The 18813-nt window shown below is 39.2% G+C and overlaps 1 protein-coding gene across 1 annotated transcript in view; it reads right to left on the bottom strand.

Moving 5' to 3' along the window:
• LOC117469234 (fibronectin type III domain-containing protein 5-like) overlaps positions 1 to 18813 on the bottom strand; it is a 93902-nt gene that overhangs the window by 48060 nt on the left and 27029 nt on the right. The window contains exon 3 of the mRNA XM_034113615.1: positions 13030 to 13145. Coding sequence (XP_033969506.1) covers positions 13030 to 13145 — 116 coding nt within the window. The remainder of the gene's footprint in view (positions 1 to 13029; positions 13146 to 18813) is intronic.

Raw genomic sequence — 18813 nt, 5'->3', positions numbered from 1 at the left:
GTCATATTTCCATACCCTTCTTCTTAATTATTGCTTTTCCTTCTCCTTTTCCAAGTGAAACTGGTATTGCTATTTCCTTCTGTAACGCATCTTTTGCTAACTTATCAGCATGCTCATTCCCTTGAACCCCCTCATGTGCAGGCACCCAGCATAACTGCACATCTATTCCCCTTCTCTGAAATCTTCTCTAACAGTTATTGTCGACTGTATGCTTTTCAAAGCAGAGAGTGAGTCTGTGCATATCACCACCCTATCAGGTCTGACCTCTTCAACCCATTGTAGCCCAATAATTGCTGCGAGTATTTCTGCTGTATAAACTGATAAGTTATGTGACACTCGTTTTGAGATTGATATTTTGAATTCTGGTATATACACGCCTATCCCCACGCATTCTTGCTTCTTAGATCCATCTGTATACATTTTGAGGTAATTGTAATACTTTTCATTCAGGTACATACTCGTTTTAATTCCCACTTCATTTATTTGCCACTCTTTTTTCCTTTCTATGATACTCACAATCTATATTAGCTTCTGGGGAAAGCCATGGGGGAACACGGCTAAATGGGCTTGCTTTGGCAAACTTTATGGTCTCCACTCCATATGCCCTCGTTCTCTCCTTACTTGTCCAGCCAAACCCACGCTGCTGGAACTTTGTATATTCCCAGCAATCCTGTAGTATTCTCTTTGTGATATTTTCCTCTCCACTTCCTTGTAGCCTGACCCAGTAGGCCTATGACAGAGCAAGTTTCTCTCTTCATGCACAAATGTGTTTAATCGTTAATGTCAGATATGTACTAAGTAAATACATTTGTTCCTGCTCAAGATTAGATTCAATTGTATTGTTATTGCACAGATTACAGGTACTGAGACAACAAAATGCAGTTTAGCTTCTAACCAGGAGTGCACAAAGCAGTAAAGTGAAAAGTAATGTACACAATCTACAGAATAAAATATAGAATGAATTGAATGATGAATAAACAGTGAGGGGTATGAATACACTAGATATACACAGTAGCCTAGCCTAGTATGAACAGTGTGTTGTATGAATATGCTAAGATATATAAAGTATGACAACGGTAAGCAGTGCAAGTATAGTATAAAATATATAGATATTAATTTCATGATGATAAACATTGTGGAACAATGATGAAAAATGTGAATGGAAGTGGCGACGTAAAACTGACACAAAACAACAACACACTTTTGCCGAGCCAATGGAGAGTTTCATCCCCAGCACGGGGTAAAACCCACCAATGAGCGCTCAGCTCGAGATACCAGCAAGTCGTTTCCCATCAAGCATTTCGCTTCCGCAGCCCGTGGAGAGAAACTGCGCCGCCTCGCCGCGCCTCGCCGCGCCTCGCTCTCAAGTCTGCGGGCGTCTTTGTCCCGCGAGATTTCAACGTCTCATGTAGGCGAGCCTCCAGAGCAAGTCGGACAAAATGACTAACCATCATGCAACGCACTAGCAAGACGTTGATCGCAATTGCGTAGGTCTGCGCAGGTCTCGCTTGTCTCAAACAAGCCTAATTACTTTCTTTGTCTCTTGAGTTACCGTGGCTGTTGGGGGAGGTTACTTCCTGGTTCAGCAAAGGGCGTGGCCGAGCGCTGAGGACTCATAAATACTGCAAGGAGCCAATTGGGACAGATGGGGACAAACCACCTGCTTCCATGTTAAAGGGGGGATTTGGGTTTTTGTCAGTGTCCTTTGTGTATTCTGTTACTATTAATTATCCCTTGGTTTCAACTTGGTTTGGCCAAGCCACTATACAGGTGCATCTCAATAAATTAGAATATTGTGGAAAAGTTAATTTATTTCATTAATTCAATTCAAAAAGTGAAACTCATATATTATATGGATTCACTACACACAAAATGAAATATTTCAAGGCTTTATTTTTTGTAAATCTTGATGATTACGGCCTGCAGCTAATGAAAACCCCAAAATCATTATCTCAGAAACCGGAAGCACCACAGTTGTAGTTCTTCCGGTTTGCAAAGACATAGGGTCTTAAAAATATATATCTACTAAGTATATAAAATATCTAGTATGGACAAACTAGTAATTACACTGCATCAAGATTATGTATATTAAGAAAAATATGTTGGTTTATTTAAGATATGAGATATTTCTAGATATTCTAGAAATGGCGTTTTTCGGTTGGTTCTTTCTTTTTTGGTTACTGTGATCTTCTACAGTACATTGTTGGTTACTGTGATCTTCTACAGTACATCGTTGGTTACTGTGATCTTCTACAGTACATCGTTGGTTACTGTGATCTTCTACAGTACATCGTTGGTTACTGTGATCTTCTACAGTACATCGTTGGTTACTGTGATCTTCTACAGTACATTGTTGGTTACTGTAATTATCTACAGTGCATTGTTGGTTACTGTAATTATCTACAGTGCATTGTTGGTTACTGTGATCTTCTACAGTACATTGATGGTTACTGTGATTATCTACAGTACATTGATGGTTACTGTGATCTTCTACAGTACATTGATGGTTACTGTGATTATCTACAGTACATTGATGGTTACTGTGATCTTCTACAGTACATTGTTGGTTACTGTAATTATCTACAGTGCATTGATGGTTACTGTGATTATCTACAGTACATTGATGGTTACTGTGATTATCTACAGTACATTGATGGTTACTGTGATCTTCTACAGTACATTGTTGGTTACTGTAATTATCTACAGTGCATTGATGGTTACTGTGATTATCTACAGTACATTGATGGTTACTGTGATTATCTACAGTACATTGTTGGTTACTGTGATCTGCTACAGTACATTGATGGTTACTGTAGGAGCCAAAATGCTTGTTTTTGCCTTACTTATTATTTGTATTATTATCTTGTATTTCTGTTTGCATCGCGTTTAATTCTTATTGTTTATCACTTCCGGCAATGGTCACGTGGGTGTGGTTTATTGGTATTTAGTCACCTGTTGGATGCCGGTTTGGAGAATATGATGTAGGAAGAGGGTGAATGGCGCTCTGATACTTTCTGTTGACCGTCAGGTCGGGAGTTGTACATTGTTTGTTTGCCTTTTATTAAACGCTATGGACTATGAATGACTTCGGACTCTTATATGGAACGCGTCACAGCAAAGAGCACATTTTAGCCTCTCAGCGGCATAACTCATAGGGAGTTTGCGCCGCTACATTAGTCAACAGAAAAGGATCGCCGCACCGAAGACGGGACGGAATGGACCGGATCCTAAGCAGACGAAGCCAGGACGTTCGGGATCACGGAGTTTGAACACTTGGACAGTTTCCCCCTCATAGGAGTGGAACGGAAAAGCCACAATTCACCGTGGCCGCAGGCGGAAACTGATTGACTGGAGAACATCACAGCCAGTTGAGGCGGAAGGCACAATTGCGTTCATTCTGTGTATTTTTATTTTGGAACACAGTTTGGAAGTGCTGCCGTTAGTCCATTGGGGACTGTTATTTGGCCTGTTTTGTGCGTGCTGGTTATGCCGATATCGGCAGAGGTGGGGACTCGAGTCACATGACTTGACTCGAGTCAGACTCGAGTCGCATATTTTTTGACTTGAGACTTGCTTGACTAACATTGATAAAAGACTTGACTTGACTTTGACTTGGTATTCATGACTTGAAACTTGACTTAAGCTTGAGACCGATGACTTGAAAGGACTTGACTTTTTAAAATAAAATATTTGCGTTTGTTTTTTTAGTGAGTTATTACGTTTAGTTTTTTCGAAATGTGATTGGGGGATTATAGCGCCGTGCGCGCAAACCTGGCAACCCACTAGACGGCAGTTAACATGGCGGCGGCTAGCGTTACTCCGAAAATTGTGAAATTTGGATTCAAAGATTATGTTGTAGATGACGCCAAAAAGAAGAGGACAGCGGTATGCAGGGTCTGCAGCATAAAGTGCAGTGACACGACCACCACCACATCTAACTTCATTGTCACTATAAAAAGACCCACAGAGAAAGGTACGTGCATGTGTTGTGTTAGCTTAACTAGGAAGCTAACGTTAAGTTTAAGTTACGTTAGACTTGAGACTTGGTTTCAAATCGATTAAGCATTACAAAGAGAAGACAAAATGGTAAATGAACACTAGAACCGCCAAGGGATTCATTTGTACTAACCCTGATACTGACGTGCTGTCAGGAGAGGGAGAGAGAGAGAGGAAAAGAGATGCCTCGTTTATTTCCCCTGTGTTATTATCAGAAGTTACTGTAAACTGTTGAATAATGTAGTTCATCTACTTTTAGTAGTTTGTTTAAAAATGTTTTAATTATGTTGTTTTTGTTTGTAGAAGTGCATCATTCCTTGATTTATTGTAAAATGAATCTGAACTTTTTGATCTGTTATGATGATAAACTGAAGCAATTTCTAAATTAACCCAATTAAGTGAGTTTTAAATCGTCCTACTTAGTTTATAAGGAAATTATGAAGAGGAACAAATTAAATGATTTGAAAATGATATCTATGTAGGTGCTGACGCTGTTGGCGGTTCTAGTGTGAACAGACATTTAAATTAAATATGTGTAATGGCAAATGCCATTCTATGATTTTCTTACCTGGAATTCTGCCTTTTTGAACAGACTTTTTGACTGAGTCCTAGCTATATTGTCTGCAGTTCTAGGATTAATATTAATCTAATATGATTGTCATCAGTCTAAATCATTTCAAATGATTAACTGTGTATGTAATGAAGATCATAGTGTGGGTTAAATCAATTTTCTGTCTCTTCTGTTTACTGTCTACAGATATGAAGAGTACATTCAAACCAAAATGCCTGGTGATCCTAGCCAGCCTCCTATCTCCCAATTCATCGAATCAAGGACTGTGCCGCTATACAACTGCAACCACCCCCAGCAGAAAGCCATAACAAACTCAATATTGTCAGACCTCATTATAAATTGCAACATGCCATTGTCCATCATTGAACATCAAAGCTTTCATCACTTTTTGTCACTAGTGGACAACAGGTACTCTCCAGTGAGTCGAAGAACAATTACATCAAAGCTTGACGGTCTGGTGGCAGATAGGCAAATGAAGCTAACAAATGAATTAGAAAAGGCAGATAATGTGTCAGTGACTGTAGACATATGGTCAGACCGTAGGATGAGAGGCTTTCTTGGAGTCACAGCACACTGGATCGACCTCAACAATGACAATCTTCAGATGAGATCCCAGTTGCTTGCGTGCAACCGCTTCAAAGGTTCCCATACAGGGGAAAGAATTTGTGAAGAGTTTGAGCAAATATGTGAACAGTACCAGATCAAGAAAAAAGTTGACCACATCATCTGTGACAACGCTGCTAATATGAAAAAAGCTTTCACAACATGTTTTCCAGGACAGGGAGATGAAGAAGATGACCTTGATGATTCTGACATATGGAATGACCTGACAGTGGAAGAGCAAGAGAGGGTTGAACATTCTTTGAGCGCAAAAACCCAGACAAGACTTCAGTGTTTTGCACACACTCTTCAACTGGTTATAGGAGATGGCCTTAAAGAGACAAAATTAATCAATGCAGCTCTCGCCAAAGCTTCCAGGTTGAGCTCCTTGCTCCATACAAGCACCACCTTCAAGGAGAAATTTGAGAAGGAGTTTGGGCAGCGTGGAATCCCTGCCTCTGTTACCACACGCTGGAATTCTACACTGAGGCAACTGAAATCAGTGCTCAACTGTGACCACCTGAGACTGTCTACAGTTCTTGAAGATGGGGGACACAAAGAGACAGTATTCACAGCTAGAGAGTGGAATCAGATTGGGGAACTAGTGGATGTTCTTCAGCCTTTTGGGGAAGCCACAGACCTCACACAAGGAGAACAAATTGTGACCATAAGTGCTGTGGTACCCTCTATCCTTTCTCTTAATCACCACCTGGAAAATCAAAAAGAGAAAGTGCGCTACTTGGGTGGCTTGATCCGTGGGCTGCAAGGATCACTCCAAAGAAGATTCAGAGGGATCTTTGTCAATGTGAGGATGGCAGATGAAGAGAGTGATGGAGCAACCTTACCCTTCTCTGACCCTATATTCCTAAAAGCTGCTCTGCTGGATCCCTCATTTGGCACCATGTGGTTGACCCATGATGTTTTGGTCACTGAAAACATCAAGGAGGCTGTGACTATGATGATAAAAAGTATGTTATATTTTTGGTGGTAATCTAACTTAATATCACACCATAGATGAGATGAGTTATAAAATAAATTGACATAGATTGCCAGGACATGGTTTCTTATGATAACCCACTTGTTATGACTGTTGGTATGCAGTATTCAACCCCTGTTTATCAGACTGGATTCTCAAAGAGGTGACCAAGACCACCCCGACCACCCCAACCACCGATGAGCAGGACCAAATGACAATGGCAGAGCCAGACAGCCAGCCTGGGCTGTTCTCAGCATACCGCAAAAAACAGAAGAAAGACTCAAGTTCCAGTCCCCAAATTCAGCTGAACCACTATTTGGACATTTGTGATGGACAAAGCTGCCTTCAGTTTTGGGCCATGAACAGGCACACCCTCCCCTCTTTGTTCAAGGTGGCGGTTAAAGTTATGGCAGTCCCTGCATCAAGTGCACCTGTTGAACGTGTGTTCAGCCATGGCGGGGTGATAATGCGACCCCATCGCTCACAATTGAGTGACAAAGTGCTAACCAATTAAATTTTTTACAAATGCAATGCAGCATTGTAAGTGGCTATTCACCTTGTGTTTCTATGCAGCAAAATCGTTACCAGCTTGCTGCTTGTGAAATTCCACCTGGTTTGGTTCAGGAATATTCACACTAGCTAGTATTTTTGCCACAAAGTCAAAGAGACATCCATGTTCCATAAATGTCAGGCATGCTTGAAAACCGTTATACTTGAATAGTTTGAATACGTTTCCATGGCTTGATGTAATGTTTAGTTATGTAAGTATTTAGTGGCATACTACAATAATAATACTTGAATAGTTTGAATAACCTTTCATGGTTTGATGTAGCCTAATGTTTAGTATGACAGTAATGTTTACATTTTTGGATGTATATTTTAATTTATTTTCAATTAATTTTTATACATTAGTTTTTATTTCATACACTATTCCGTTGTGAAAATAAGCTTTAACTTTAATGTTGGAAATAAAATTCAACTTTTCATAACCACTGTCTGATTTAAATGCGGAAACTGGGCTTATTCATCAGAATTTCGTATGACTTGACTTGACTTGCTTGACCTGAGCAATGACTTGACTTGACTTGCTTGACTCTCACCACAGTGACTTGGGACTTGCTTGATACTTGTAGGTCAAGACTTGAGACTTGCTCATGACTTGCACATGTAGGACTTACTCCCACCTCTGGATATCGGCGACGGTTTGGATTTCCGGAATTGTTTGTAACGTGCACAGTTGTGATCACTGATCAGGCACCACGTCTGTGACAAGATTGACATTTGTGAATACTGTTGTGTGCATATTGGAACATGCAAAATGAGTGATAACAACGAAAATGAGGATGGAGTGGACAGCTTGTTAAATATTGGAAATAGCAAATTGACTTTTCATGGCTCAAGATCCAGAGCAGGCCTATCAAGCACTGCATCTGCTTATATAAAAGCTCAGGCGGAAGTGGCCGCCCTGATGGTTTTACAAAATCTACTTCAAAAGAAACATGCTTTGGAAAAACAGGAACATGAGCTGAGGAGAAGAAAATAACAACTGGACCTAGAAGGAGACATTGCCGCCACCATGGCCAAAATGAAGGTTCTTGCTGCATTAAAGAAATCCAGTGTTCCGAGTAGCTCTACTACAGGATCTGATGGCAAGCAGTCATATTTTGGAAACGGAATTAAGGAAAAGAAAACACTTCATATCAACACAGATCCTTTAGTACCCCAGCCACAAGTTATATATACATCTGCACCAATCATTCCAGAGCACAGTATAACTAATCTAAAACATCAACAATAACAACCAAAGACAGAGCTGACACAGTACATTGTTGGTTACTGTGATCTTCTACAGTACATTGTTGGTTACTGTGATTATCTACAGTACATCATTGGTTACTGTGATTTTATACGGTTGGGACGTTACTACTGATATTTCTACAGTAACTCCAGAGTTGCTGTAATATTTGGTTGGAAACACGGTATTATACTCTAAAATGGTATACAGTAATTTACTGTGCACAAACACTGTAAATAACACAGCCATCTTTTACAGTGTGACTAAGGACATTACAAAAGATGAAAGCCAAGAAAGCTGCTGGGCCAGAAGGGTGCAACGGTTTTCTGCTGAAAAACGTTGCTACTGAGCTGGCTCCAGTGTGGCAACCGATCTTTCAGGCTTCCATTGACACGCACACCATCCTTCTTTCATGGAAAACTTCTCACATAAAACCACTGCCCGAAATTCCATGCTCAAAAGAACATAAGGACTACAGACCAATAGCCCTTACCTCAGTCATCATGCAATCATTAGAAATAATTATTCTCTGTTTTCTTATTAGTACAACAAAAGACAAACTTGATCCATACCAATTAGCATATGTGTCACCGAAGATGCTGTTGCTACTCTCGTTCATATCACTAAACATTTAGATAAACCTTGAACATATGCAAGAGCCCTCTTCCTAGACTTCTCATCAGCATTCAACACAATACAAGTGGACATCTTGGTGTCAAAAATGGCCAAAAAGTAAATCCATACCTGATTTACTGGTATGCCTCTTTCCTCACCGGCAGAGAGGAACTTGTGAAAGTGAACAAAACCCTGTCATCTGCCATCACAATCAATGTAGGGGCCCCCCAGGGCTGCGTGAGTTCAGCTGTGCTTTTTACTCTCTACACTGCGATTCATCATTAAGTACTCTGATGATACTGCATTATTATCTCTGCGAAGTAACACAGACAACCCTGAGCTGCAGGGTGTAAATCAGGTGGTTGAGTGGACTGATAACAATGCTCCATTGTAACAAACACCCAGAAAACTGAAAAAAATTGTTTTTCTAACCCTAACCCAGACTAGACCAACAGACGTCATTCGTCATCATCATCATCTCATCACCCCCTCCATATCAATTAATTGTTACTTCTTGTATTAAACCTACAAACACCATACTGTTTGTGGCATGGTCCTTGCTAGTGAATTTATCTTTAAACCTTTTTATTTTACAAGGTTAAAGTCAACGATGCAGCCAGTGCTGGGCGATAAAATGTAGTTTTCAATGAGACACTAGTTTCTCAGTGAGCAAATGTGGCTGCAGAGCTCTGCATTTTAAAAGCTGAAGAGGAGTCAATAAATCAGGAAGCTGGCAGCCCGCTCGAGGCTCTCAAGCTGTCTGCAGCATCACCAGAGACTCAGCGTTTTGTCTCCTGCTCCTCCAGGAAGCTTTTATTGTCCCACTGAACGGCCATTAATAATATATCTTTAACGAGGCTAAATGTTAATCAACACCGGTGACTCAGCTGCAGGATTCTTTGGTGATGGCATAAAAACTCAAAATAAAAATAAAATAAAAAAATGCCATACTAAAACAAAGAAATAACATTCATGCTTGCTTGCACAAACACACTGCAGCAGACACCTACACACTCTTGAGAGACAAGTGGTAAAACACTCACACGGACACACAGAACGCTAATTCAAATCGCCTGGTCCTTACTTATTTGTCTCTAACTGAAATTTAAATCAGATGTATTTTTAATAAAGTAATAAGGCACACATTCATGTTTAGTTTTTTACCGGGGACAATTAGCAGAGGAGGACATATTTTTTTTTTTTTTAAAGCTATGAGTGATGGCTGCATCCTTTTAGACAACACATGGTCTAAAGCTAAGGGCAGTGTGAATATTTCCTGAGGATTAATGCTCATTATTACATTTCTGCCTCGTTTTCATCCTTGTGGGTAAACTCCACAATTTTTGCTCTCCTGACAATCTGCTTTTTTTAACATTGCCTTTAAAGTGGCAAAACACATCTTTCCTTTAAAGGTCTTACAGGAAAAACCAGTCTTACAGGGAAAAGTGTTAAAAGGGAATAAAAGTCCTCTTCATCCCTAGTTGAAATTACGCCATTAACATTACATTAACCTCAGACACTTTGGGATTCATGAATCAGAATAAGGATTATCATGCATCTCAGAGAGCGACACAATTTCAAATTGGGTAACTTACTGTGTGTGTGTGTGTGTGTGTGTGTGTGTGTGTGTGTGTGGCCTAGCATTACTATACTTGTGGGGACCTAAATCTGTTTACACAGTCACGTGTGGGGACTCGCCTCCGTTATGGGGACAAAATGGAGGTCCCCATGAGGGGAATCATTAATTTCAGGGTGAAGACTTGGTTAGGGTAAGGGTTAGGGTTAGGCATGTGTTGGTTATGGTTAAGGTTAGGATAAGTCTCCAGGAAATGCATGTAAGTCAATGTAATGTCCCCTTAAGTGATGTATACATGGTGTGTGTGTGTGTGTGTGCGTGCGTGCGTGCGACAGAGATGTTGCATAATGTGTGAATCTCAGCAGCTTGTGGGGTTTTGAACTTTCTGATGCAACTTTTCAAGACTCGTCCTGCACCTCCTTCACTTCACATATGAAATAATCTCCTAACGCAAGCAAGAAAATCCTGGTGCATCCTTTTATATAACTGCACTTTTTTTCTTTTAGCACTTTTGCACATTTTCAACCTCATCCACAGCAGCTTTTGATGACTAACAGTGCAAAACAAGTATAAAACCTCCTGCACAGATAACTGCTTCCATCACATCTCCTATTAATATTTGCTTTTACATAAAATCCTTCCGAGGTTGTGTTTTGCATCCCCTGGTTTTCTTGCAAATGCCACTGGGTTGATGGATTCTGAGTCAGACGAGAGACGACTTAAACAAAAAAAAGATGAATGTTCCCTCCGTGAGACGAGTCCTTGCCGAATAATGTCCACTAATGGAGACAACTCCCAATCAGAGCAGATAATGTCTGCTCTGCCTCCTGCCAAAGTGTGGGTGGTAAAAACACAGATAAGAATGAAGCAAGCTGAGTTAGCAGCTTTGGGAGATGAGAGAGGAACAAAATGTGGTGATTTATGTAAATGTCTTTTCATTTCCAAAAAGGTGCACTTTTACCTCAGGGAGGAGATGCGTGAGGGGAGTGTGGAAAAAGTTTAGTTACGCAACTTGTTTTAACAAACGTGACATTTTGATTATAGGAAAAGATCCACATATTGAGGTGTAATTGTGATTCGCTGTGTCTGAAAAACTGTAAGCACAGAGATAAATGATTGAAGAACTTAAATGCAATGGTTGAAAAAGCTTTGAGTTATAGATTCAAAATGGGAAAATGTAGCTTAAAGTAATGGAAAATTATATTTTAAATAGACAAAGTAAGCACTATTAGATGAAATAGCAGACTCGTAGTAATAGAGAGCTAAACCGACAGATGAACTGTTATACTGAGATAGAAGTAAGGATAAACAGTTGGAAAAGCCACACATATCTGAAATTGATGGCTTATACAAGTGTAATAAATTAAAATCAATGTTGATATGGCGTAATTTGAATTAAATACACTGTATTTAATTTAAATCTGTTTTATTCTAAAAACCGAATATTCACACATGACTTCCGTTTTTCCGCTAGTGAATTTCGTCATTTCCGGTTAGCATTAGCATGTGGCGAAATGCTACGTTTTCAAACCGTGAATTGAAGGTGAAATTACATGATGTTGTACCCTAAACATACTGGGTTTAACACTCATTTATTGACGCTGAAATAACGTTTATTAGGGAATGTTTAAATAACCACAGACATCAGAATTATGTAATTCAGCAGCAGAAACCGGCAGAAATTGCATTGGACACGCCCCCGTCGACGCCGGCCAATAGGAGAAGACTACAGTTGATTACCCGGGAGCCACAGGAGGAATCGGTCTCTTTCCTTGCTCCCAGCTGACCCAACGCGGACGGGACCAACAGCTGTTGAGCAGGGGCAGCTGGCAGGGGGGGAGCCACCAACTCCCCCCTGCCAGCTGTTGGTCCAACCATCATTGTATATCACCGCATCATTTGTGTAATTAAATGCTGTTAACTTTTATAAGCTTCCCTTGACTCTTTTCAGTTTGTCCTGCTTTCAGGGTTCAAGAATTACTAACACAAGCGGATAAATGTAATGTCATGAAAAAGAAGAAGAAATGCAAACTTGATTGATCTAAATGATCAATCAAGTTTGAAAATCACACTTTGCTTTTTTAATAATATATATAATTTAATTATACCCAAAGTAAAGGGTAAAATACATAGAGTATTTTTTTACTTCTACACTTTGAGTATCTATATTATAAAGCTTTTTCTTGCTTTGAAAAGTTCAAGGTCTTTCTGGCTGGAAACTTTTGTAATCAGGAGATTCTCTTCTTTTTTTCTTTAACAAGTACCCATACCATCCAGCAGCCGGCTTTGACATTAACCAGTTGTATGTTTATAAGTGAATGCATATGAAAGATTTTGAAAGGAGACACCGCTTGGGACTTAAAGATACTGATCTCCTGAATGACTCAGCTTTTTAAGAAATAATCCCCCTATGCAAGAAGATAAAGACAACCACAAAATAATAAAACATAATCCAACTTTGCAAGCTAAACAGCTTTACTAAGCTGTTTTGTAGCCCCTGGGCATGGCACCGATCCAATATTTAGAAATGCGTAATTCATATCTTAATTATTTTTCCCTGCTAAATGAATTGGCCGTCAACCAGATGAGGGTTAGATCAGGGGGAGTTTGATGTGAGACAAATTGAGTTATTATTTTCCAAGCTTTTTTTTAAACCAATTAAGAAAAATCTATATTTGAGCTTAGTGCATACACACACACACACACACACACACACACACACACACACACACACACACACACACACACACACACACACACACACACACACACACACACACACACACACACACACACACACACACACACACACACACACACACACACACACACACACACACACACACACACACACACACACACACACACACACACACAGTTATGATACTCCTGTACTGTACCTGCTGTGTGATGGAGTGTCCGATGACGGTGTCTCCTTGAGGGATGTTCCAGGTCACCATGGCCGAGTGTGCCCTCAGCTGGGTCACCGACACATTCACCGGGGCTGCTGGCACCGCTGTTAACACAAACACACACACAATACACACAACATGTTATGACTTGTTAGGGACATCACTTTGGAGTCTGTGCATCTAGTTTGCAGATCAAACGCTGCATGGTCAAAAAGTAAACTAATCACATTATCCATGCTAAAATAATAATTAACAACAAATCATAATGCATTTTATTTGTTGTTGCATTTCAGGACACTCAAGGACACCCTAAAAAGCATATCATAAACAGATGAAAACAGTAAAACATGACAAAAACACATCAAACATTATTAAATATGGCAATCAGAACTCATAAGTCCTTTGCAAATATAAAGGATAAATCGAACTATAGATGATAAGTCAAACACTTAAAAAAGGTCGAAAATGAATGTATCTTAAAATAACTGTCTCAAAACCTTTTTTCATCATGATTAAAGGTCTCCTAGTGGCTCAGTCTGTAGGGACTTGGTCTTGGAACCGAAGGATAGATATATAAAAAACATGTCTATGAAATGTTTTGCTCAAAATAACAGATCACCCATTGTAGCATGCCTCATACCCCTGTATTTCAGCCCTGTTGCTAAAGTGCTGATTCCGGGTCTGGGCCTTTAAATGTAACCGAGCTGCTGCTGGCCATGCCCCTTTAGAGCATTCTCCACTGTGAAGAATTTGGTTTCTACCCAGATTCTCAGCTAAATGTTGCCGTGATTAAACGCCATATTATGTTCCAAACCACATCAACTCTCCAGTACAGGTTAGCTCTGAGTGTTAGCGATGCTTGCTAATGTAAACACAGACCATATTACTTCCAAAACACATCACGCATTGTTTCAGATACAGCAACGTTTCTGATAGGGCCGTGGGCGTACAGCCAGCCCACATTTGAGTAATGTCGTCATGACCGCAGCAAATCTGGATCAGCTCCGTTGTTCCCCCGTTTTTAGAGATGTGGGTAAGGAGGAAAAGAGAGAGGGTTGTATTTGCTGACACTTTGTGATTCTCCTTACACACCAGGGACACATATTTATGTATAATAAGCGCATGTTGCATAATAGGTGACATTTAAAACTCGGAGTGGCAGTAAAACAAATGTAAATTACGGGACACATTCTTTTTTGTCAACATTGATTTTTCTGTCTACTTATTGTTCATAATATAATTACAAATCATTAGGTCCCCTGCATAAATGAAAGTTTGATGAAAGTCAAACAGAGGAGCTACGATAAAACATTAAAAAAGGTTGATTCACGTCTATATATAGTGTACGATATGTGGATAACACACACACTGATTTTCTGTCATGCCTACAAGCGTGTCCTTGAGCAAGACACTTCCCCATCTCCTGTCTTTGTGGATTAAAGTGTCTAAAAGTAAATGGTTGAAATATGTGGTCCTGTGCAAAACATGATAAACACACACGCTGGATTTCCACACTTATATTAATGTTCCTCTGGGGGCACGTTGAAATTGATGGGAAATCTGAAGGTTTTGCTGACCCAGTGAGAGTGTGACAGATTGTTTTATATAATTAAATCATGACAAAAAGCTTGACCTCCACTGACAGGGGGAAGGGAGGAGGTTATTTAGTAGTATAATAATAACCTTTTACTTTGATTGATGGAAAACATCTGGTGATAAGAAGGGTTTACTGTACATATTGTGAGGCTCGAGGATAAACAACTTCACAAAAAGACAAGGAAAAAAAGAAAGACAGAAAGCAACGAACAAGCAAGCATGTTAGAAAAAGAAACATCAAGTAAGGCATTAAAGAAGAAGGTATGAAACAAAGGAGGGAAGAGAGCAAGGAAGAAAGGAAGTCCGAAAGAAAGCAAGTAAGTAAGAAAACCAGCTAGGAAGCAAGCCACAAGTCTAGCAAGGAAGTAAGAGTGAAAGGAAGTGGGCAAGGAAGCCAGCATGAAACTCGGCGAGTTTTATTTATTTATAATTATGATAATTATAATATTACATTTTAAAAGCGCCTTTTAAATCATCTAAGGGTACTTTACAAAACAAGATAACGCAGACAACAAATAATTAATGAAAAATGCTCTGTGGCTTCTAATTATTAACGGTGACATTAAGTGTACCAACTCGGTGCTATATTTTAAGATAAAAAAATGTCAAGTTGCGGTTGTAAAAAATATGTATCATGCTAAGGGTTTTTTTTATAATTAATTTGGCTTCTGTGCAATTCTTCTGAATTTTCTTTAATAGCATTTGAGTATTTTTTATTTCTTTCCACATGATGTTTTAAGCTTGAAGTTCTGTTGATAAAGTTCTCACAAACACAAAATAAATGACAGCAGCAGTGAAAACATCACCGAACTGTAAACAAAATCTCTGTGGAATATCACCGTAAATGTCAAGCTCTATCTCCGGCTAACAAGCTAACCCCAGCTCATTATGCAAGCTCCCTGCAGGACACCAGCCAGAACCGGCTCATCATTAAAGAAAAATACTCCCTTTAACATTCATACAAAATAATCTGTAGCTCCTTCAATCCGTGATTTCCTGCATTTCCAAAGAAGGGCTCATAAACCTGTTGAACTCATGTCGGAGGCGTGAATGGCTGCACAGCGAGAGGAACTATGTGGGAGTCTTTTTTTTCAGTTAAGAAAAAGCAACATTTGTGACTACCCAATCTGTCCTGTGGCTGAGATGCATTCTGGTCTATTTCCTGATGCTGTGGGTGTAGATATTGGACTGCGTGCTGATCAATTCCTGTCAGTTTTGAGAGTGTTGAAATTGTGGCTGCAGAAAGAAGCTCTTTGATTCTAAGGATCGGTCTTAAACCATAAATTAGAGCAGATTCTGTTCCGTTTCTGACAGATTTTCATTGCATTTGTGGCCAAAAGTACGTCGACACCCAAACATTACACCCAGTAAGTGATTTTCAATTAAAACCTTATTCCAATTTTACTGCAACATTTTGGAGCATGGCTGCAACGACTTTCTTCCTTTCAGCCTGAAGAGCAATCAAGGTTATGAAAAAAGGTGAAGCAGAATGTCATGGTGCACAAACAGAAATAGATTCATTTGAGGCTGCCCAAAGTGAAGTGAAATATGCAACATGTTATTGCAAAATGGTTCTTCTTCTACTACAGAAAAATCAGTAACTGTAGATTCATTCATGTGTAAGGTTTGAACATTAGGAGCTTAAACAGACTGATTCATTAAATCTTCTTAAGCTTTCTGACTCCAGTTTTATAACCCAAACTAAACTTCCTGGATTTAATTAAATAAAAATGTAATTCAAAGTTGCCTCAAGTAGCTTCACAACAACCAGCCTGTGCTTGAACCGTCAATTAGTTTGAATTGTATTAAGTTATTCCTCCTTTCTCTTCTCCATTCTCCTAGGAATATCCAGCATTCCTGTTGTGTCAATTTCCACTTTCCACATGCATACAGTCTTTTTAAACCTGCGGTAATGTAATGTAACCACAGGAGGTATTCTCATATGTACATGAAAATAACACACGCAGAAATATTCACTCCTCCACCCACACACTCATAAAAACCATGCTCCGTGTCACTGCCAATGACACTAGAGGATCCAAAGGATTTGGCGGCTAAATCCCAGCCGCTCTCATCTGTATGGGCTCAGAACAGTCTCATAATACACACATGCACACAGAAGGATTCACACTTGTATTTCTGGATCCACACTTGTGTTTTTCAATGCACACACAAATGTGTTCCGTTTCATATACATGTAAATAAAATCCAAATACAGAAAAAAGTTTTACATATGTATTTTTGATCCTCACATATTTGTTTTCCGTTTAAATCCCCTGCACCTGCAAACACAAACCGCTTTCTGTGCATGGATCGCTGTGCATTCGTGTGTGGGTTTTTTGAGACTCCCCTGACGGTGACCCGATTCGTACTTGTAATTTTTTCTATCTATAGCCAATCAGATGTCTCCTCAATTCTAAGCCAATCACATGAGCGCGCCCCCACAAGGGTAGATTTCTTACGTTAGATGAAGAGAGAGGAATTATATCAGGTTGATATCAAGAGTTCATTTGGAGAGAAAAGACAGACGAAGGGCAGAGTGAGATGGATGGATGGAGAAGGAGGAGAAAAAAGGTCAATGGTGGAAGGAAAACAGGGAGGAGAATATGGATATTGATTAAATTATGAAATTATTCATTATCATTACTCGCATGTGCTTGTTTGTCCTTCATGTTTTTTCTGCCCAAATTATTTATTTATGCTCATTCATCAGTGTTTAAACACTTCAGGGAGCATTAAGCCTCTTCTCAGTCCCTTAATGTTTTATATTTAGCTAGATTTGGGATTGTAATGTCTCCCCTTAGCTGGAAAACACTCAAATCCAATGATATATAAATATGCTATCATCATACACTTACTGTAACTCTTATAATAAATCTGCAGGTGGATCAAGGATTCATTCAACATTTAAATTAATGAATTCAGTCAATAAGATTTAGTCAATATTTATAAAAATGTCTTATGTTGTTTTGCTTTGCAACAAACTATAACAAAATTCAATCACCAATGAATAATAATGGTATTTGCTTATGTGCTCTCTAAAAATCGAAATAATGTCAAGTAGTAATAACAAATATATAATATATTATAATGTATGATGTCCTTTATTGTTTTATGTTTCATGTGGAACCTATTTGCTGCAGGTCTCCCTTGAAAAAGAGATCTATGATCTCAATGGGACCAATCTGGTTAAATAAAGGTTTGAAATGAAATGAAATGAAACCGAAGGCTAAATGTTATCTTAGAATCCTATTTTACAAAAAGATTGGATATGTTTTACCTTAGAAATTCATGAAAACATCTCTGAATTTGTGTAGCTCATTCCCTGAGAATTCCCCCTTACATAAATGATGCATGTTTCAAGAATAGTTATAATAAATCCACATACTTCTTAATACAAGTCAAATAAAGGACCCTAAACTCTTGTATCTGTCCTCAGATATTCCACAATGGAAGCAGTTTCTAAATAAAAAACAATGCTGTTTTCCTTTACTGCTCTATAAGACAAACAAAAGCTTCCAACCCTCATATACAGTATGTGACTTCTCTGCAGCTCCTAGCAACACAATGACAATGAGCATCTCCACCAGTTACAAAAACAAAAACAACCTCCTGACAGCCGCTGTTTACATGTTTTTTCACATATTCAGTCTGTGGGTTCCTCCTGGAGGGAAGTAGTCGTGGACTGGCCGTAAATCAGAGCCGGGGAACATTTTGCTGATCGCCTGCCACAGTGTAATCTAGCTAATGGTTCCCCTCTCCAGTATGCTGTGCATGCTAACTAAGATACAGTATGAGCAGGGGCGCGTTCAGAGACAATGGGCACCTGGGCACAGAAATGTAAAAGACCCCTGGTTCCTTGTTACAAAGACTGAAAGAGACACAAAAAGAGTTGTTTCATTCCAAAATGATAGTTTGCTTTCTCTTTATGGTCATTTACAACCAATTGGTGATTACGGTACTAAACTCTATGCATCATGTCTTTGCATACATTTCGGTCAGTGTATGTTTTGGTCATTGGATTTTCTTTTCACAAATGGAAATTCAAAAACAAAAAACGACTGGATATTTGATTTTCGTTTTCAAATTGAAAAACCAAAATTGAAATACAAGACGTTTTTCTTTATCACGGTCAAAAAGGGATTTACTAAACTTAAAAAACGGGATGATTTTCAT

Source organism: Trematomus bernacchii, unplaced genomic scaffold (genome assembly GCF_902827165.1).
Source record: "Trematomus bernacchii unplaced genomic scaffold, fTreBer1.1, whole genome shotgun sequence".
NCBI lineage: Eukaryota > Metazoa > Chordata > Actinopteri > Perciformes > Nototheniidae > Trematomus > Trematomus bernacchii.
This window is presented reverse-complemented; position numbering and strand designations above follow the sequence as displayed.